This window comes from Barbatula barbatula (assembly GCF_947034865.1).
Source record: "Barbatula barbatula genome assembly, chromosome: 23".
Taxonomy (NCBI): Eukaryota; Metazoa; Chordata; class Actinopteri; order Cypriniformes; family Nemacheilidae; genus Barbatula; species Barbatula barbatula.
Window position 1 is genome coordinate 13,361,146 of NC_136786.1, and position 22,297 is coordinate 13,383,442.

General features: G+C 40.0%; 1 protein-coding gene across 3 annotated transcripts in view; it reads right to left on the reverse strand.

Moving 5' to 3' along the window:
- arfgef1 (ADP-ribosylation factor guanine nucleotide-exchange factor 1 (brefeldin A-inhibited)) overlaps positions 1-22,297 on the reverse strand; it is a 46,391-nt gene that overhangs the window by 6,144 nt on the left and 17,950 nt on the right. For 2 of the 3 annotated variants that reach the window (XM_079488076.1, XM_079488077.1), the window contains exons 2-32: positions 21,840-21,870; positions 18,636-18,792; positions 18,414-18,560; positions 17,500-17,679; positions 15,373-15,640; positions 14,444-14,560; positions 13,800-13,990; positions 13,178-13,308; positions 12,206-12,440; positions 11,922-12,021; positions 11,456-11,595; positions 10,544-10,652; positions 7,682-7,883; positions 7,466-7,577; positions 6,257-6,462; positions 5,830-5,914; positions 5,548-5,713; positions 5,217-5,368; positions 5,001-5,129; positions 4,654-4,812; positions 4,406-4,550; positions 3,947-4,034; positions 3,832-3,872; positions 3,485-3,654; positions 3,177-3,328; positions 2,516-2,688; positions 2,169-2,329; positions 1,596-1,726; positions 964-1,093; positions 327-462; positions 16-154 (exon numbers count right to left, since the gene is read on the reverse strand). In XM_079488076.1, coding sequence (XP_079344202.1) covers positions 16-154; positions 327-462; positions 964-1,093; positions 1,596-1,726; positions 2,169-2,329; positions 2,516-2,688; positions 3,177-3,328; positions 3,485-3,654; positions 3,832-3,872; positions 3,947-4,034; positions 4,406-4,550; positions 4,654-4,812; positions 5,001-5,129; positions 5,217-5,368; positions 5,548-5,713; positions 5,830-5,914; positions 6,257-6,462; positions 7,466-7,577; positions 7,682-7,883; positions 10,544-10,652; positions 11,456-11,595; positions 11,922-12,021; positions 12,206-12,440; positions 13,178-13,308; positions 13,800-13,990; positions 14,444-14,560; positions 15,373-15,640; positions 17,500-17,679; positions 18,414-18,560; positions 18,636-18,792; positions 21,840-21,870 — 4,483 coding nt within the window. Of the gene's footprint in view, positions 1-15; positions 155-326; positions 463-963; positions 1,094-1,595; positions 1,727-2,168; positions 2,330-2,515; positions 2,689-3,176; positions 3,329-3,484; positions 3,655-3,831; positions 3,873-3,946; positions 4,035-4,405; positions 4,551-4,653; positions 4,813-5,000; positions 5,130-5,216; positions 5,369-5,547; positions 5,714-5,829; positions 5,915-6,256; positions 6,463-7,465; positions 7,578-7,681; positions 7,884-10,543; positions 10,653-11,455; positions 11,596-11,921; positions 12,022-12,205; positions 12,441-13,177; positions 13,309-13,799; positions 13,991-14,443; positions 14,561-15,372; positions 15,641-17,331; positions 17,353-17,499; positions 17,680-18,413; positions 18,561-18,635; positions 18,793-21,839; positions 21,871-22,297 lie in introns of those variants that run through there. The other variant, XM_079488078.1, reaches the window with a different exon arrangement.

Genomic DNA, 22,297 nt, shown 5'->3' on the forward strand with positions numbered 1-22,297 from the left:
GGTGTGGACACTCACGTGTGTGGAATGGTGGTTTTGAAGATGTCTAGCATGCAGTTGCAGGTCTTGTCCCAGGTTTCAGGGTTAAACTTCTCACCGTTAAGAATGACCACGTTTTCTAGACAGTTAGTTCCTGATCGGGCTAACTGTTCATTATCTGCGAGATAAAATTATTTAGGAGGAAACAGACAGTGAGACAATGACCTGAAGACATAATTCACACATGCATTCCAAAGAACGAGTTTCAGTTACTGTCAGATACAAAAAAACATCAAAGATGCAAATTGGAAAAACAACAATCTGATGTTGTGTATCGTGGCTTTACTCACCTTGCTGCACGCACCAGTAGAGCTGAGACAGAATATTATCTAACAGAACATCACTGAGAGATTCAAAGTACTGCGTGAAGACATCGCAGATGGCGTAAAGTGCGTGATTACAGGTGGTGGTCATCCACTCGGCTTTCTGCAGGATAACACAGAAGAAAACATTATTCAGTATCAGTATAAAGCAAGAATACAAAAGTAATACAGTAGCATGGGATCATTTGAAAGCTTAAGGACACACACTAAGATAAGAATGTGTCATAAAGGTGCTGTGTGTCATTTTTGGAGGACCTGAACTGCGATAGAATACACATAACTGTCTTTATAGGTGTAGAAAAACCTTATGAAGTGTTTACCTTAGAATGTGCTATTTCTATCAACATGCACCGCGGGTCCCTTACATAGGATTCATCATGTTGTTTCTCCCGTAGCACTAAACGGACAAACTGCTCTACAGAACGCGTTTTGTAAAAATGTTATCTCTTTCGGCAAAAATGTCTTGTGCCAGCCACCGTCGTGCTTCGAAAGGTAGGGGTGGAGGGAGCCGTTGGTTGCAATTCCCAAGCTCACCACTAGATGACGCTACATTTTGTACAATTTCATTTTCTGAAATTTGTATTTTTCCCTGATGTCGACTCACCTCAGTCTGTTGCTCTGGAAGCTTCATGTTGTCGAAGATCCTAAAGACGATGCGGAACAGATCCTGCCACCAGTGTTTCTCATAGGTGTGGCCGTAAGTCTTCATCACCTCAAACATCACCGTCAGACCCCTAACAAACGAAATCGTTTTTTTTATATATATATATGTGACATTTTACTTTTTGATAGCAGGTCATAAAAACAAGTTATACATAGACCGGACATGTCTTTCGAACTCATACTTTAAAGCAGGAAATAAGTAGACAATTTATGTGCCTATAATTTAATTTCTTGTAATATTTATGTAAAATTAAATTTTTCTAAATGGATAAGTCGGACCATAGGTTAAGGACAGAAATACACTTTGATCTCCCAAATGCTGAACTGTAACATGGTAACTCTATTGAAACTTACATCCATATGGTGTTTGGTGAGATGCTAACAATGTAGAAAACTACCTTTAAATAACCTTTGTTTTAAGATTTAAAATGCTTAACATTTCCATCGACATTACTCATTACATACTGTAGCTTTACACCTCCATTTGTGTTTTATTGCGTTTGGTTTGAACTACAGAATCGCCACCCAAGCAAGCAAAAGCTTCAAGAACTTTATGTTGTGGTTCTGTCTCACCTGGTCCGCACGTCCAGCTTACACCTGTTTATGATGCACGACAGCTCAAAGAGAATAGGGAACCATCCTCTCACCCAGACCCGGTCCTCCGGTGCAACGTTCATATCATCACTGGTATAGTCTTTAAACGCCTGCCACCACAAAACACGGACCTCAATGTAGAACATTTCCGCATTGCATATAGCACATGAACACACAAGCTAAGCTATTACACATCAGAGGGGGGTTTGACTCAATCTGTCAACCCTCAAGCCCTTCATTGAGACTCAGCGGAGGTCTCCAGTTGGGCGATTTTGCTAATCCTCACTTTAGAAATACATCAACCACGGGACTGAAGCGGTTACATGCATAAACAGAGCTCTGGAATAAGCCTCAAGTCACTCTTCACAGAGTGTTTATGTTTTGCATCTACGTATTAATGAGCAAAACCTTTAAAGACGCGTTTATAGCATCTGGTAATGAGTTTGCTAATTAAAACCGTGGACTCAATCCATTTAGCGAATGCCTTTCTAAAGTCTGACCTGAGGACAGATTATAATTCAGTTGCTGTTGAGGGTACTCCTTAATACTGACCTGAGGTCGGTCGGAGACGTATTTGGCGCAGTGGCGTATCAGACGAATGGCCTCCATGCTGGTGTCAGGGAAGGAAGCGTTGCAGGCAAACTCAGACAAACATTTGACGGCGTCTTGGAAAGAGTCGATGGTTGCAGGGAAATGCTTCTCAAATACATTCGCTGAGAAGGGAGAAGAGAGGATTGTGGGTAAGCGAACGGTCTTGACACAACATTAAAGGAATTTAAGGCAATCTGACAAAATAGTCGGGAATCACCGTGTTTTTAATGTTCACGTAGTGCAGATGGTTTATACCTTATATCCTAAACAAGGTTTTTCATCCACCTGCTGGCAGATGCAGTACTTACTGACAATGTGTCCCGTTGTCTGGAAGGCCAGCTCCACTATACTCTCGTCCTGGTCAGAGGCAGCCAGATGAAACACCGAGAAAATATTCTTCCACCCTGATCTAATATTCCCAGCCTGAGAGTTGACCATCTGAGCTATACAGCGGACCACCATGTCTCTGATGGTGGGAGATCTGTGGACAGAGTCAAGTGAATAAAGACTGATTAATAGTTCTTGGCCACTATTGACTACCATGGTAGGAAAAAAGACAATGGCAGTCAAAAGTGCCCCAGATCTGTTTGCTTTCCTACATTCTTCAAAATATCTTCTTTTGTGTTCAACAGAACAAAGTCATTTATAAATCCATTTACATTTAGTCGACGCTTTTATCCAAAGTGACTTACAAAGAGACCAGGGAGCAATAAGCGATATTTGTCTTCTATGGTAGTCAATGGTGGTTAAGAGCTGTGCGGTTACAAGCATTCTTACAAATATCTTTCTCGGTGTCACAAAGACATGAGTACATTTTTATTATTAGGTGAACTATGCCTTAAAAAAGTTTTGGTACATAACCATGTTGGGGAAAAATGCGTAAACCAATTCCCAGTCAGAAGACATCCAACTGACCAACTTCATTTAATAACATTTGATCTTCCTCCAAGTGTATATTGAAATGTTCACCTGTTCTTTTTCATGATGTGCTCAAATGGCCTCAGGAAATCCTTCTGGAATCTGAAATTGGCCAACTCTCCCTTCTCAAGAAATTTCATGGAAAGCTGCCTGAGAGAATCCACGGCAAAGATGGCTACATCCTCATTGGGATTACAACCAACCTGTCCCAAAACAGTCAAGTGAAGGTTTTAGAGCAAAACATTTTCTGTCACTTCTACAACAAAATAGAAATACCCTTAAACAGGTTGAATGACATTTTAAACCATCAGATTCCTCTGATATGTAACAAAGCCACAGAGACGGATGCATGGAGTCACCTTGTTAAAATGATCTCCTATGACTTCCCATATTCTGGACCACTGTAGCCTGATGCGACCCATGTTGTAGTAGGAAATCTCAACAATCTTCTGCAGACTGAACATTCGAGGGTGTGTAGGGGAGGCCAGTTCATCCATTGATACGGCACATAACCACCGTACAAAGTCGACTGCAACACAACAACAGTCAACTGATAAAGCAGAGACATGAAAATACGGAAGCCATGGGTTTAAATCCCAGATAACAATCATTCTGATAAAATGTACGGATTGAAGTCTCTTTAGATAAAAACATCTGCCAGATATATAAACATAAATGTGTTAAACTCAACAGTAATGGTTCTTACCAATAGCATTTCCATCAAGTCTGATGGAGCCTGTAAATATCCTGCAGGTAAAACACAACATTAAGTAACAGTCCAGGCTGATTTGTTTATTTATTAACATTAGAAACAACAATACCTGTCCACAGCGACTACCACACTTTGCGAGCTGGTCTCCCCGATAGATTCCTGTATGCTTGCAATCTGTTTACGGTCAACATTTCCTCCTACAGAAAGAAAAATCTAAGTCAGATTATATCTACAGATTCAAACTTTATTTCATACATTGCTGCTATACAACCATATCATCTTCTATGACATTTAAAGGATTAATACACCCTTTCCAAGCCATTAAGAATTTGTGTGTTAGCACTGGACGGTTCACTCTTTTTTCACGAAATTGAAGTTTCATTAAAAAAAGTATCATGATACTCTTATGGTCCATTTGTGTCCTTTTAGAAATGGCATAAAACAGTAAAACCTTCTAGAAGAAGGTAGCCAGTGACATGTTTTCTGATGACTTTTTATGTCCCTTTATAGATGCTTTAAACTGGTTAAAACAGACAGACTTTATATTTATGAAGAGGGAATGACTGACCCAAGCCCAGATATTCATCAGAGTTATGTTCCTTAGTACTAGTGATGAAGCCTTCTTTCCCCCGCACGGTTCCTGAAATGTACCGCGCCTTCACACCCGTCCCGATGAGCTGAGCCAACTCCAGCTGACTGATGCACTTCAGGATCTGCAGAGCAATTATGGAGAGTGAAATCTCCCCTCAAAATGGACCTGCCAATCACAATAAAGCCATACATGTGGTATTTGAGCCGGGTTTGGGCAGAGCTCACCTCATGCCAGGAGTTTCCTAGATAATTTCCATCAGTGTGGGCCACTGTAATAAGAGTTTTGATGGTGTCGATGTTCTTCTGCTTCATCTCGGTGATGCCCGAGCTGGCCGTGAGCAGCGTAAAGCGAGCCAGGGCCTGTACGTACGCATCTCGCTCCAACTGGAACGACAAAGCGAAATAAATGATGAAGAGTTAATTTGCATAAACGGAAATTTTCTTTTGTTGTGCATTCCAATGAATATGAATCAAACTACAGAACCTTCTTACATTCCAAGCATTCTTGAATCATAAGCAAAAATGTAAACAAACATTATGCCAGCCTCCATTATTTCAATGTGTGAAATTACCTGAATGCTGAAGATGCAAGCTATCCTGATAGCACAGCGGATTCCCTCCAGACACAGAGAAGCCACTTCAGTATCATCACAGTCCTGAAGACCCACACTAAACGCAGCCAGGAAGGGCGTCCAAGCCAGCTGTACGAAGATCAAGAAATCAGAAATCCCCTCATAATATCAGGTGTACATTTACATAAACAGGATATACGCGTTTACACTAAATACCTTAAACATGGGTCTGACGTGTTCAAGGTGGGTGGCACTGGTGAAGGGGGCCTGAACGTGACTCACGGCCTCCATCAGAGCCTTGGCTGTCTTTGCCATCTGCTCCATCTCAACGTTATAAAGAAGTTTCCTCTGCTTCTCACTGGCCACACCTGATTCAACGTCATTGAGTTACAACAAACCAAAACATCACATTCTTCACATAATACTTAACTTAGCAAAGTTTTTAAGCTTTAAGAAGTTTCAATTGGTTCTTGGACCAGATGTAGTGACAGGACATTTGTTTCTTAGCCCCGTCCACAGCGAAGCTTCATTCGCATACAATACTCACTCTGCTTGTTTGATTTAAGAGGTATTTCCTTTGTCTCCTTCATGGATATTTTCTTCCCTGCGATCTCATCGTAAATGGCAGACAGATATTCCTCAGGTAAATCTTTACTGTCATTGATACCACGGTTCATCTTGATGTATTGCTCTTTCGTCATTTTATTTTTCACCTGCAAGATCAAGTAAAATGTCAGATCAGTAGTGCTTCTCTTGTCCATCACCCGGCTCCCCTCACATCTTAAGACTAAATGTAAATCAGTTTTGAGTTCTGAGTTGGCGGACTAACCTGTGGACTGTGAAGATCTGTAGTCAACATGATAATTGAATACGCCAGGACGTAAGCCGTGTCGGCACTTGCAAACAGCGTTTGTCTGCGGAGAGACACGAAGAGACGAAATACGGTTAATTCATCTATTATGATTAGGGATGTAACAATATCAAAATCTCACTTATGACTTATGTTCATCCCTGGTCAAATTACCTAAAAATCTCTATAATTATAAAAGAAAAAAAAACAATTGCACCAGATGGACTTTGCCAAAGGCAACATCTATTATTTTTTGTAACATTCTCTATGTAAGGCCAGGAAGACCTTTCGTCTCATACAGTCATGTGACCACGTTAATGTTGAGACAATTTTGCTATGGCGACGACACAATATCGATAATGTTGTTACATCCCTAATTATGACGGCAGGGGACGGAGGAACTCACCTTTGGTTGCATTCTAAATATCTAGCAGCAAACTTCTCCATCAGCCGATCGATTTTCTGGGCTTCTCCAGGAAGACGAAAGCCCTCGAGAAACATGCGCAGAGCCGGCACAAAGTCCTTGCCCTGGAAGTCCATTTGGTCCACATAGGCATACATGACTTCTTTATTGATGCGATCGTTGTCACCGAGAAACTCTCCTACTTGTATCTGTTGAGTTGGAAACGTATGGGTCAATGAGTCAGATATTGATTGCGTAGGTTGGTTTTATAACTCCAATAGCAAAATAAACAAGCATTCTTTAACAAAATTGTTAGGGGGCTGTTATATTGCATTATACTAGACTGGCGATTTCATTCAGGAAGCAAAAAATCTTTTCAGCTGGGAAATGAAAGTATGCCATGCGTATCACGACTGCTCAGCTAAAGAGCTGTAATTTTATGGCATATATAAGCAGCTTTCTTTAGCCATTACTGCTGAAAATTAGCTATTGAGTTGCCAATACATCACACTAAAGGAGCAAATCATCTCTAAGTGGAAGTTTGGCAATACTTGGCTGAAGCATCGTAATGTTATTTTTATTTTAGTTTTTCAGAACTGTTTCAAGACCTGCAGCTGCATACACTGACAATATCACGCCACACAAATTGTTATGGCCCAAGTTGCAACAATTACAAAAAAATTATGAAGTGGCTAATATGTCATTAGTACATATTGTTGGGTAGGGCTGTAAAACGATTAATCGCATCTAGAAGAAAAGTTTGTGTTCACATAATAAATGTAATAGTAATAGTGTAATGCATAGTCATTTAGTATTTATAAACGTATACACATATATGAATATATATATATATTTATGGATATTTATGCAATAATACATGTATATATTTATTTTGATCAATAATTTAAATAATATATAAATGTTTATACATTTTTGTTTTTGATATTTTCTTTAATATGTGCATGTATGTGCTTATAAATACCAAACAAATCTGCACAATGCACAGACAAATATTATGAAACACAATTTTATTCTGGATGAGATTATCACGCAATTAATCCTTTATCAGCCCTATTGGTGGGAAAGGTTTAGGGGTGGGGATACACTATTGTTTTTTTAATAATCTCACATTTCATAAAATTTTTTACAAAATAGCCACCACTTCCAATTCCTCTTAGATCAGTCTGGTTAATATAAAACATGACGTCTTACAGAGTCAAGTCTCTCTTCTTGATGTAAAAACTGAGCGATATCTTCCGGCGTGGTTCCCAGCATTCCCTGCTCCTGCAGGTACTGAATCCCCCTCTTTGGTTTTTTGTTGAACCTGTTCAATAATGAATCCAGTACATCAACAGACAGCCAGAAACTCACATTCTACATTTTTACACTGTAATGTTTTTAGCAATAGAGTGCATGTGGATGGCTTACAGGTCAATGCCCTGCTCAATGATCTCCTTCTGTTGTTTGAGAACCTCAAATTGTTCAGGGTTGTCTGTTCCTGACATCTGGGTGCTGTAGCTCCCGATGCCCGATGAAGCGGTGGAGTCCAGAGAGTTTATGCTTCCATAGCGGTTAATGGTTTCTGGATGCTTCGACTCATTGCTCTCCTGGTCTAAAGGCTTCTCTTGGCCTGGTAGAGAAAGCATGAAAATTATAGAATCACGTAATGTAAAAAAACTTGTTTACAGGGCAAACAACTCACAACTCTCACAAGAGCAAGAGAGAGGAGAGAGGAGAGAGAGAGAAGAGAGAGGAGAGAGGAGAGAGGAGAGAGGAGAGAGAGAGAGAGAGAGAGAGAGAGAGAGAGAGAGAGAGAGAGAGAGAGAGATCTCTTGTGGCTCTTAACACCATTTTTTACAATATTTTCATATGTGTAAATTTAGATTTTTAATAGCACGGTTTTTGTCAATACCAGTATACTGTGACAGCCCTAGTTGGTACATATTGTACTTCCTGCTGCTTACATTACATTAGATTTGATTACATAGATCCATAAACAAATGCAAATGTAGTCGGAAAAATGCTCCGCAATCTTAACCAATCAAAAAGCGACCTAAGAAAAAAGGAAAAGGCCAAAGATGAGCCCAGTTTGAGAAAACCACAAGGACCAGCATCTCAGAAAGCAGAGACAGCATGATTCATTGGAGACCAACTGGGTAAAATATATGTATTGGCTTATTGAGTCTTTCTCTGGCTAAGTTCCCCATATGAGCTCCCAACACAACACTTCTATAATAAAGACTTTGGCCTCGGTCGAGTCATATAACAAAAACAGAGCGCTGTCGAACGGAGGACCTGACATGATTACACGTGACAACGGATCTAAAGTCGGTCTGAGCAAAACAAGCATGTGGTTTGTGTATGTGGAAGGGTTCCAGTCAGAAGTGTCTGATTACACATTGGAAACACTGTAAAAGATTCAGTGACCTGCCATCTCTGTAACACGAGCTGTCAGGTCACTTCCTCATTTCAGAGACATAGTTTCCTCACTCTGAAAGATCACAATCCAGTAGCTGCTGGAAAATACTGCTTCGGTCCAAATGTTATACGTTCCCTGGGATTCAAACCTATGACATTTGTAACCTATGCAAGCACAATGCACTACCGGCTACACGAAGATGCTTTCCAATATACAAAAGAGAGCAGCATCACAAGCACTACTAAGGAATCAAAATAGACTTTATGCCAAACAAACTAATGCAATGGGTTCTAACATTACTACTGTAACAAACTGCTGTTACCTGCTCTCCCTTTGATGTGTGGCCATTAAGAAAAAAGAACAAACAGCATTGCGTGAATACAAAGGGATGTGAAAGCGTCATTGAGTGATAATGCATCTAAAGGACGTCCCAGATGGACATGATACAGTCGGATGCCTTCCAGACTAATGCTGGACCATTTGAACATGCAACCCATAGGAGTAGCTATTATGTAGATGAAAGCTATTGCTTATTAAAATGTACATGCAGTTTCTGCAGAAACACCTTTGTTCATTGTTATTACTAATGTGGTACTAGCCATCCGTGACAAAAAAGTAAGACATCTCATAATAATGTATAATGATTTTACACTAGCAACAATAGTATTAGCAAATATTACAGTGATACATTTTTTAAAGAGGAGCGTTGCTCAAAGCTGAATGCAAATTTGGTTAAAAGTAAACCAAAATCAGTTATTGCGAAAAAATGTGTCCAGTGTTATTGCCCTATCATATTTACAACAGCTTTTAATAAAAATTACCCAACCAACACAACGGTTAGCATGTGACGTAACATGCAATTTTAAGAGAGGCAAACGTTACGGATGTAGCTTTAAGTACGAAACGGTATCCCATAAAGTAGATGGTAAGAAACACTAGAAACTATATTTCTACCTTTCCTAAGGAAAACATATGTGACACAACTACCTGCCATTGTTAAAAAGTTCTGCCAAGGTTTCTATTCAGTTGCTAAGATGTTCCGAGTGTTTTTTTTTAGTTTGAACCATTAAATCTTGCTCTAGCAAGAAATGTGTATTGTGTAAATGGGTAGGTGACACATAAACCGCATGTGTGTTATAGTGTGACAGCAAAACAAAATGAACAAAGAAGATAAATCTTGCTTATGCCATTTTACAAAATAAATACAAATATTAATAATATACAATAAAATATTATTATTATTAGAGACACATAGTACGGTTTATTTGTCAACTACCCGAATATACATTACACAAATGTGTAAATATATTTTGAATTCCTGGTATCTGGCTAAAAAATGAAAGCCTGAGGTGAGCTTGAGGCAACAAATGAGTTCCCATTGAGCATCAGAGCTCCTTTTCCTCCAAAAAATCAAAGCCAAACCTGATTAGACCAAAATCCCTTCAGTTCCAAGGAGGAGGGAAACACTGTTCTCAACTCTGCCTAGAAGCTCTGATCCAGTAGCCTGCCTGCATGATTTCAGGCAATGCCAAGGTGACGAATAACTGCCTAAGGGCTGTTTGATTAAGATGAAAGGCCGGCGCAGCCATCATGCCGAATAACATTTCCTGCCTCTCTCTGAAGCTGAGGACTCCTAGCGCGCTGTCCTCAAAAGCCACTGTTTATCCGGTTGGTTCTGCACACCCCAGAAGCTACTGGGGCGGCGAGTAAATGTACTTTGAGGACAGTCTTTCAGGAAGTAGTCAAGGCTGTAACCTGGATTTGACGGGTTGAATGCTTAGGGGTATAAAGAGGCTAAACAAGGTTCTGTTGGTATTACATGTAAATTTGGTGGGTGGGCAGTTTTTACATATTTGTAAAGTTGGTCTTACCGAGACTGGTCTGAGAATTGGGGTTGACATACTGGTCTTTGCTCCACTCAACCATACACTTGAGGATGGACACCAGACACTCCAGGCCTTTCTTTCTTAAGGTCAGCTCCTAAGGGACATCATGAGTTCAGCTCAATAATAAAGCAATAATTAAAACAAACAGTCGGGTACCAAAAGATCAAAAAGAATGTTAAAAAAAATTGACACGTCAATGGTGACTTCATTTAAACTAGTCCTGTAAAGCTACATTATTTTTATGATAAAAAATAAAGTAAATTATTAAGCAAGTACATTAAAATCTATTGGCGCATTTTCACAGAAATGGAAAAGTTTGTCCCAGGATCTTTATTTCACAATCAGTCCCTTGACGTAGGACTGCATATGAGGGCAACTCCCAGTCCAGGACGGGGCGGTAATGTGGAACAACGATGAAGTGACATAAATTGACGAATACTCTTCATTTTTTTGTGCGACAATCTCCAGCTTGAAGAACCGATATGTCGATATGTTTATGGATACCCTTTCATCGCGAGTCATCCACCCGTTGGACATCGGTCCGTCTTATGTTTTTATCTTTATGGAATCTCTACACCGGAACTTTATTTTGATCCGGGTTCACGTGGTGGAAACACACCGAATACTGCCCCAAAGTCCCGAGTTGCGGGGGAAAGTTCCCGCGGTGGAAATGCAATATACGTTTCCTTACTTTACCCCAATTCACAACCGTTAGATTATAATAACGATTTTTAAGTTGAGCTGTCGGGTACGTTTTTATGGTAAATGTCAGTACATGAGTACATAACCTAATCTGTAATTGTATGCTTCAAACAGAGATGGCGATATAGAGGCAAAAGTTACAGACTACATCTTAAAGAACAAGGTGACCATTTAAATGGAAATTAAGTTTTTTACCTGAAGTGGGGTTGTACCCAATTCATGGCCTCCTCGTCCTTGTGCAATCTTTGAGAGGTCATTCACCAGCCTCTCGAATATATTAGCAGCATTCAAGTCACAATCATAATTCACATAGATATCTACCACGCCCTGTGCATCTGTGAAAAAGCAATATTAACACAAAAAATACAATTATTCATTAAAGAGAATAATGATTTCATCATTTATTCACTTTCTTTTTTCTGCAGAAAACAAATGAAGATATTTTGAAGAATGTTGGTAATCAAACAACTTTGGTCTCCATTGACTTTCATTGTATGGACACAAAAATCCCAGCGAAGTTTCTCAAAATATCTTCTTTTTTTGTTCCACAGAAGAAAGAGTCATCTACAGGTTTTGAATGACAATTTTCATATTTGGATGACATATCTTTCTAAAATTTCAGTTTAATGGTGTCTCAAAGTCAGGTGAAGAACATTCATACCAGCACATATTCTAGTAAGCGTTTGAATGACCATCCATTTGTGGTCATATGAGCTTGTGGACGTCTCTAGAATATACAGGAAAATCTCTTTGAAAAAGACCTGAGGAGAAAGATAAAATGGCATGTGCCTCAAAGTCAGTACAGAGACAGAAACAACATCACAACAACAGTGCAGACAACAGAAGCGATTTAACAGATTCAAGAAATATTACAGTACAACACAATAAATTCACACACAGCTAGAATGAAGTTTATGTAGACGAGAAGAGACTGGGCTCAGGTACCTCGATTTGCATCTTGAGATGCGTCTTGAAGTTGGAAAGAAGGGTGAGGAAGATGGACAGAGAGAGCTCGAACACTTCAGGGACGGAGGAAACGCCATTTTTGGACAGTGCCACGCACAAGTACTGCTTGATGGCGTTGATGAACATCTCATTGGTCTTAAATATAGGGCCGGCATTCTGAAGGATGGACAGAAGGAGCTGGAGCGACAGGACCTTGGACCGTAGCTCGTGGGATCTGCCAAGAAGTGACAAGCATGAGATGTGTTCATGTAGACATATGTGGGGCAAAATTGTTTATACTTATTTTTCAAATGGACCTGTTTAAGACAGATATTAATAAATTGTTAAATACTATGGAAGATCCTTTTTGTTATGGCAGGGCTTCTGGTTTGTGTGGCAGAAATACACTGTACATAAAACTAACAAATATTTAAACAAAAATATCAATATACAATTTACATTATTATTAAACAAACAGTATTCAGATTCTAAAAATTGAACCCATGACTTTGGCATTACTTTAATGCTTCGCTCGATTCGAAACCTCAAATATGAACAATAATACCAAGGGTGCACGCCTAGTAAGTCCAGGAGCTGCCCTGAACAGACCACAACGCTATTGGCGAAAAGTAATCAATGACACTGACACAAGCTATCCGCCTCACTGCCTCTGAAGATAACACAATGAATTTCTCCTCTTCTATACAACTGACAGGGAGGAACATTCCTCTCGACCTCTGACAACTCTATTCGCCTGTTAAAGGACAATGACTGAAAGCCCCAGACCAACCAAGATATTGATCAGTGGGATGTGATCCAAAATCATCACACCAGCTCAAAAATATCTACAACCACAGATCTAAGCTTAACGTATCAAGAGACTACTATGGATGCCATTTCAGGAACAATAGGAAAGCTTGATAAATGACTGTATTTGCGGGAGGTTACTTTTGCCGTGTCAGGACATCTTACTTTGGATCAGGGGGACCATCTGAAATGGGCTTCATCGAGAGCTTGCAAAGTGAACGGAAAACCAGGAAGGCGTCCTTCTGGAGGATATGAGAGAACTTTGCACCTGGCGCTGACCCAGTGGTGGCGGATTCCTGTGGGGCAAATCTTCATGTTATTCTTCAAGGGAAAATGAAACTTAACCATCACTGTGTCTAGCACATTACACACAACAACCATAGAAAGAATCGACAGGTCATAAAATTTCCATTAAGTTCTGTTATGTATACATGTGTTCTTTGCGTTAAGCTAGTTAAATATTTGACAACTTCTGCTAGATATACTTCTCAAAATTAAGAAATGTGCTGCATCCCATTTCGCATACTATCCGTCCTAAAGAGTATTCGAAAATGGAATTAGTACGTCCCAAATCATAGGATGTTGAAAAGAGTATTCCAACGATTACCGGATGGTCTACTTCTTCCGGTCGAAGTTCAAAGTGCAGAATGATGCACACATCCTTTAAACATGTTTATTAAAGAAAGAGTTCACCCAAAAATCATTTTAAACACCCAACTCGAGGGTGAATAAATGAAGACAGCATTGTTTGGGTGAACTGTCCCTTAATGGCTGCCTAAACTGTTACCTGAGTGTCATTGGAGGAGACAGACATTCTGTCGTCGGGCAGGGACGGAGTGAAGCTCGCAGAGATGGGCGTTCCAGGGATGCCGTTGGCGTGAACATTTTCGTTGTCGCTGCCCAACCCTCCCTCCTCTTCAAGTGAGTTTGGAATGCCCTCAACTGGCTCAGCCTCGCCCTCTCTGCTTTCCTTAGCATCTGAGGGTTAGATAAACAGGATTCAGGCAGGGTCCAGTTTACAGAATATACTATCAAAACTCGAAAAACATTAACCTGTATATTTAAAACATGAAAAGTTACTTCCTTCAAGGAAGAGTTAACCAAAAATACTAGTCTGTCAGTTTTTACTTGGCCTTACATCATTCCAAAAGTATGAAAAAGTGGATATTTTTCAAAGAATAATCCCAAATAATTTCAGTCCGTTCTAAAGCTGTCATATGACTTCTAAGATCAGGATACAGCAAACAAACCACTTTAACTACCTTAAGATTTATTAATAGAAAAAAATATCTATATTTGTATAAATATCTACTTTTGTGTTTCAGTAAAAAAGTTACTGCATACAGAAAAGAAACAACATAAGAGTCAGCAAATAATTTGTTCGGTAAATGATTTCCTCATGCCTTTCAAAAGAGAAAGGACACAACTCACCTCCAGCTACTGTGTTTACAACTTCCTGTAAAATGCTCTGGACAATCTCATGAGCTTTCTCTTCGTAGTTCGGGCTTTCCTCTTCCTCAGTGATTTCTGTAGCGTGCACAGTTTCACCTAAAAACACAGACAGCATTTAAGCATCTATTTCTGTCTAGTCACTCATTCAAGGTGTGACAAGCCAGCTTCCTGCTCCCGGCTACCTCTGTGCTGTCACAATTAATCCCTTCTTATCGGTTTCCCAATTTAACTTCAATAAGTGTTTTTAAAGAGGACTCCATAGTGAATGATCTGTTGATGGAAAGCAATGCTATTAAACAAGAATAAAACTAAGGAATACTGACACGCTGGAATCGTATCATTAAAGGATGTCATTTTCTTCAGATGTGGAGCCTGAATACATGATTAACTCACAATGACTCATAAATGAATCATTTACATTTATGCATTTGGCAGACATTTGAAACTAAAGTATATTCAAGGGTACATTTTTAAGAGACAATTCTCTTAAAAGTGATCATTTTCTTATCATTTACAAACCCTTGTGTCATCCTAAACCTGTATGACTTTCTTTCTTCAACAGAGTACAAGAGAAGATATTTTGAAGAATGTTGTTATACTTAACAACATGAGTCCCCATTGACTTTCATTGTACAGACTTTCACAAAATATCCTCTGTTGTGTTTCACAGAAAAAAAGTCATATATAGGTTTTAAGGCTGGTTGCAGTAAGTCTGCGCTAGTCTGCAGATTTTATCGCGTAGTGTGTGATGCCCTGATTTTCTCTGCAAACTTTCAAAAAGTCTGCAAGTGGGTGATCTCTGTTTTTTTTTTTTTAATCTGTTCAGTTTTTTCAAGTTGTGTAGTGTATTCCAGCCTTTACATGACATGACAAATGAAATGTATTGGAAATGTTATTGGAAAGTTTACTTTGTGCAGCTGCAGTGGCTTGGTCTGCCTCGGTCTGCTCGTTCTCTGCCGGACAAAAACCGCTGCCGTTCTCTGGCTCTGGGCTTTCGTAAGGAGGGGAACCTTGCTCAGCCTTGCTGCCCTGGTGACCCGGACCCCCGTTGGCCTCCGCGGGAAGGCTTTTGGGCGGTGTGTTAACGTGCCGCTGCCCAGGAGATTCTGGCTCTTGCTGGCTGATGGGAGATGGCTGCCTGTGTCTCTCTCTCTCCATCTGCTTTGCTTCCTGGAGCTGAAACACAAACACACAAGGTCATGTGACTTTACACATGTATCAGGGCATTTACAAGCTTTAAGAAATGTTCTCCTGGGCGTCTGGAAGCCTAAAGCCAAATTGATGAACGTCAACATCTCTGAGCAGGAGGTAAATGATCCCATTTAGAAAAACATGTTTCTCTTAGTAAAAGGGTAACACAAGACCAGTCTCTTTTAGCATCTTGCTGTATGTGTAGATGATGCATGTTCACAGAGACAGATGGTGGTTTGATAACATGCACTTGGAATGACAATCTGGCCTGAGCCAAAGTTTTTCGAATAGCTTAGCAAATGATCAACTGACGTTGTAACATATAGTTAAAAGTTTCTCACTATACATTTTATTCCTTAGTTTATAGACAACTGAATCTTCAAACCGGATCACTTTAACCGTAGCCAGCACAATATCAAGAGTCAGCCAAGAAGCACCTTTAATGCTAAAAACTTGTCCCACCTCCACAATTCAGGTGTTCATCATGAGAGATCTGCCCAGTCTACTCTGGTTAAACAAAGTCACATTTTCAATATTTCTATATACTTTCTAAACCACACGTTAGCACACATATGTCCATTTAAACCAGGTATTAACATTAGTTTTGGGTCATGTGATTATAAGTACGTGTGTACTTGGGTCACGATATTTAGGTGCACATGACTTTTTATAAAATCTCTGGTTAGCCTGAAATCAACGTGAAATGAGACAGACCATCGTAAGGACATTTTATACAGGTGTTCCATCCTTTTTTCAATAGCTTGACCAAGACACGGCTTTTAAACACTAAAGACTTAGATTTACACTCTTTACCTTTAAAGATTTGAGACATGACGTAGACCACAGCTTAAAATACTTGGACTCTTAAAAACTTTACTTAGACTTGACTTTGACTCCACCTTTAAACAATGGAGATTTTACTTAGACTTCACCTTTTGAAAACTGGGACTTGGTTTCGACTTCACCTTTAAAGACTTGAGACGTGACTTAGACCACAACTTGAAATACTTAGACGCAGCCTTTAAAAACTTAACACTTAGACTAAGCAGTAAAGGACTTGAGACAAGATTTAGACTCCACCTTTTGAAAACGAAGACTTGACTTAGACCACACTTTCAAATACTTAAGGCTTGACTTAGACTCAGCCTTTAAACACTTGAGACTTGACTTAGACCTGGCCTGGATAAACAATCTGCCTTTGAACACTTGACATTTGGCTTAGCCTTTAAATACTTTAACTAGAATTGTCTTTTAAAGCACTTAATCTTGACTTAGACTTCCTCTTGAAACACTTAAGACTTAAATTAGACTCATCCTTTAAAGACTTGGCCTTTAAACCAATGAGATTTGACTTAAACTCTGCCGTTAGACGCTTGAGGCATAACTTGCGAACACGTCCACCCGTGACAGATGTTAATACCAGGTGTTAACAATCCCACACAATTGCTGAGAGAAAACAATTTCAATCACACTCTTCCACACATAAACATGGTAACGAAAGATGACAAGAACAAATTATTCATGGGTTGCAGGCAAAAACGCAATGAAGCCAAGGCAAGCAGATCAGAGTGAGGCATCCGAGAGAGAGAGAGATACAGGAGTGACGGATGATGCTGATGTACACAAACCAAGAACTTCAAGATCAAAAACGTCAAAGTGGTCCTCTCACTCTTTACCTGACGATCACGCTTTCTGGATGCCAAAGACCAACTGATCTTGTGATTTGTAAGCTATATTTGTGAGGGTGGGCAGGAGGAGAGGCATTAACCAAAGAGAAAGAAGAGATGTTAGATTGAGACGTCATTTCCCTGTATTACCAGAGGAGAACTGTCAAATGCACTCACTGCTTGATTTTCCATGCGGGCGAAAATCACATTCAGCATTTGGGTGAGGGTTGCCTTGGCCGTGGTCTGGTTGATGAGGTTTTTACTGGCCAGATAGATGTTGTAACACGTTCTCACAGCCTGTAGCACCGTACCTTCGTGGATCTCGATGTGCTGGGAGGTCACGGCCGTAAGCAAGGCCTGTTGGGGGCCAGACAAGGACGAAATAAATGCAAACATTAGCACAGAGGGAATTAAACCATGACTGATAAATCTTAGGAATGTAGCCAAACAATATGGGGAGTGTTATTATTTATGACTTTAGCTGTTGGAATTTGGTAAAGTTCAGAGATTAAGGTCTCTGAACATAAGAGTGTATGAAAGAGCTCTGGCAGCCTTCAGGAGTCATTGCTTTCCTACCACTCCACATTCCAAAATTAGATTTGGAAAACAATAGCGTAGTCAAACGTTGGTGTGGAAATGTGAGCACTACAGGTTAGGGCAGTTCCACACAGATGTTAATGTAACACTAAAAAAACAGCACACTGTTTAAAGTCTTCCATGTACTCATTTAACAAAATAACTACCATCTAAGTAGTGTATTTTGTCTTCTTGTATTAAAAAGGCATTTGATCAAAATGTCATTTCATCTGATGAAAAGGGAACCTTTTTGAATAATCTAGACATAACATTTCCATTAAAAACCAAAGTAAAATCTAGTATTTTCATGTTTTAATAATTGTAAACGGTAATGGTACAAGGGAGTCCTTATAACTTTTGATCAATATGATACATCTATAAGGAATACCACCGACCTTAAACTCAAATATCTAACAACATTTTTCTCTGAACTCTTCGAAATATAAAAAATAAATACATTTCTGTATTTACTTACGAAATGAACCTAAGGAAAAAATCTAAAAACTAAATCTGACCTTTATAATTTGCAACTGGACGCCTTCATCCGTCTGCGGACCCTGAAAACAGCCGCATATCGTTTCTATAATCCTGTCGATGAGCTTCTTTCCCGGGATGGTGTTGTCTGGAGCGCTGCCCGTCAGATGACCATATGCTATGAGTTTCTGCACAAACATAGACGCTGCACGTTAGATCTTACCAATCTCACGAGAAGCATACTGACATTGTGAGACACTGACCTGTAAACAGTCTAAGGAGGTGATGACAATGCGAGGACATTTGGACTGACAGGCCAACTCAAACGGCAGGAAGTACTTGTCTGCTTCGACAGAGCTGGTTTTGGATTTGATTGGTGGTAAAGTACTGGAGCCAGACTTGTTATCCCCAGGTGGTGGGCTGCAGAACAAAATACATAATCAACTTAAATTCTATGGAGTAAAAATACGGTCAAGAAAATAAAGATGACCCCGGGGCCAGTGTAAGAAACTTTCATTGGCTGACATAGGGCAAGATTTATTGAAATTGCAACATTGATTTGTGGAAGTCCTGAAAGCATCTGTTTGAATGAGTTTATAATCATAAATCACAGCAAATGTCATTAGCTTCCAGCAAAAGTGTGTTTATGAATTTATAGCTGTCACAATCATTCAAGTACTGAACTGATGCATGAAGCCCACAGCAATATACATTCAGAAGGACCCGTATTCATTGCCATGGTTCCGTCATTGCATTATAGCTACATATAGTTTCCAGCTATTGAAATGTTGACAGGACAAGAATAAGATCTTACACTGGTCTAACATAAAAAGAAAATTCAGGCACCAAATTATTTTGCGTCTCAGAAATGAACAGCCACATTGCAGTGGATGTGATCTAGACTGCAATTTCTCACTTTATATCAAGGCAGTTGATCAGAGAGTAAGACCAGCATCAACAGAGCTGGATATGTGCCAGGTCTAGCTGACTGGCGGGGCTGCTGTGCCTCAGCTAAGAGCTTTACAATTTCTTTCAGCGAGTCGAGAGATGATGATTGCAGTGGGACACAGGGATGGGGCGGGTGAGAGATGGTAGAGAGTGTGATGAAGAATAAAACAGAGCATGAGAGGGACAGAAGGAAGAAGAGAGTGAGTAAAGATGCTGACGGATGCATCTTCATTTCCTGTTTGTAGTATGCTGCATAATTAGGATTAATGTATCCCAAATGACAGTGTGATGAAAATAGAATGCCAAACACGACCGGAGGACATTGTATTTGTTGTGGATTTTTAAAGTATACTGTAAAATCTAGCATGCGTTTTGGGTTACAATCTTTTGCCCTGCAGTTCATCTTCAACATTTTCAGATGTAAAAAACCTTAAACAAAGCCAGGACCTGCCAGGGCAGTTGATAAAAATTCAACTAGTGAAGTAAAGATATTACAAGCAAACGCACAATTTTAGGACGTTGCACTGACGTTTCTTGCGTCAGACCGTGCGTCAGATATGTGCTGGCAGACCCACAACGAAATCTGTAGTTATAAAAAAGGTCTTCCAAGTATTCATTTAACAGAATAACAAGTAGTCTTTATAACAAGTGGTTTATTTTAACTTCTTGTATTAAACATGTATTTGAGCAGGCAGCAGACTGTTTGTTCATCATTTGTCATTTTGAAGTAGACTTTTTTTAAAACAAACTGAGCAAAATGCAAAAAAGTGACTGTAAAATATGGCTTATGTACTCTCAAGATGTAAACTCTTAGTGAAATCAATGCTTGAAATTAATCTTTGATGCTTATAATAATCAATTCGATTACGAGATGTTAGCCTGGGTTTCCACAGGGTCACAATTGTTTACATGCTGACTAATAATGCTAATGCTAAATGTAGAAAAACGTTATGGTTAATATTACAAATCTGGTTGAAAGGTGCGAGATATATAGCAAACGGTAAACAGACTGACGGATACAAATGCTATAATATTTGCTGCATTTTGTTTACTGAAGTGTGTCCATTTACCTGCTCTGCGTGTCTGCACTAGTGTTATTAAAATAAGCACGTGTTTGCTGCTCTTCATGCGCCGCGTCTTTGGCGGGAGAGAAGCAGCGCGTGCGGAGCGGAAAGGGTTCAAACGAAGCACGTTTGGCGCTAAATAAAGATATTCGAGGATATAGCGGTCCGGATGGAAACGTAGCAAAGGTCCGGATCCGGACCGCGGTTCGCCTATTGAGGATGACTGCTCTAAGAGCTTTATAGGAGAGGCAAATGTTGGTATTTAGATTTGTGGTGTAGGGCTAGTTTTGATTAGCCCTTTGGCTGCTTTTATAATGCAAATCTGGCGAACCCTTCATTTAACTCTCACAGTATGCAATATTGCACGCAGGGCTTGACTGAATTCATTCTACAAATCTATCAGAGTGGCTACACCGTATATATTTAGCATGAAGTGGAAGTATACAAACTGGGATGCAGCCATACAGTGTTGCCGTGGCAATAAGGTCTCAGGCAGCTGACTCATCACAGGCTGACTCAGTGGAACGGCCACGGTATAATAAAGCTCTTCCCATTGGCTCGGCTCAATTTCCCTCCTCTCGTCGCTTCTCCTTCTTTCAATCTCATTAATCTGTCTGTGGAGGGATTAGCCAGCTCATATTTTTAATCGACATAAATTGAGCTGTAGCCACGCTACAAGGGAAAAGCCTGGAGCTCCTCGGAGTCCAGAGATTACCTCACACGGCTCTCGCTCAGTCTGAACTCTCTCTTTTACTCTCTCAGCCTTAACCAATACAACTCGGCACATGGGAAAAATCCAAGGATCATTTACAGGGGAGTGCAGGTATAGTACATCGCTGAGACATCAGGGAAAGTTCAGTCCAAAAAAATCCAGATGATCTGCTGAATGTCATTCTGCATCATCTAACAGAAACGTAATGTTTAAACATCAAATGTATGCAAGCTAATGTTGATAGAGAGAGTGCAGGACAAAGATCACCAAACAGAACGAAAACAACAAAAGAGGGAAATATCAAAAGCAAACAAGAACAAACACAAAGCAAGACAGCTGGAGGAAACCAGTGAGATGTGAATTAATGGATGCAAAGGGTGAAAGGATGCTGCCCCGGGGAGCCATTCGAGATGAAGGCCCGAGCCAGACGAGACGGGGCTCAAAATGTGCTGCTGTTGCCCTGTTGAGAGTCCTGAAAACAGTGGCTCATTCCTGCGCCCCAGACACACAGCGAGGTCCCCGAGCGCAGGCCGAGAGATGTGCTTTTCTATCACCAGTGAATGCACACACAAATCACAATGAGGCCAAGGGAGCGGGCAGAACACAAAGGGACTGCGTGAGGTCATCCTCTGGAAAATGTCATATGTGCCTAACAAGCATCGAGCATGGCTAGAATACAGGGGAGCTTGAAATGCATGTTAAATATCTCCAGGCATGGGGTACGGCATAAGAAATCGACTTACCTTAATGTCTCTGACTCTGCCTTGATCTCCTCTGAAAAGAAAAAGAGAAAGCAGAGTTACTGAATTGTGAAAATAAAAAATATCCGTCCCATAGAGACTAATAGTGGCAGAATTATAGGCAGCGATAAATACAGCCTTAATCGGATGGTTGACTTGTTTAAAGTCTTCTACCAGGAAAACAATAAGCATTAGGAGTTCAAGAGCAGCTTTTAAGAGCAGTATGATGCGTTACGCAAATCTCAAGATGCGTCACAATTCGGACAAATCCCCTGTAACAACCTGAAGGAACATCAGACCTACATTGACTGGGGTTTTTGAAGAAATGCTTGAGAAAGTTTACCAACTGGATTGTAGGATGCTGCTATGTCTATCAGGTAGTTTTACCTCTGTAATGATGTATCGCAATACAATACATTAAATGTATGTTGTAATCAAAAACTGTTGGTCCCCAACGCAAT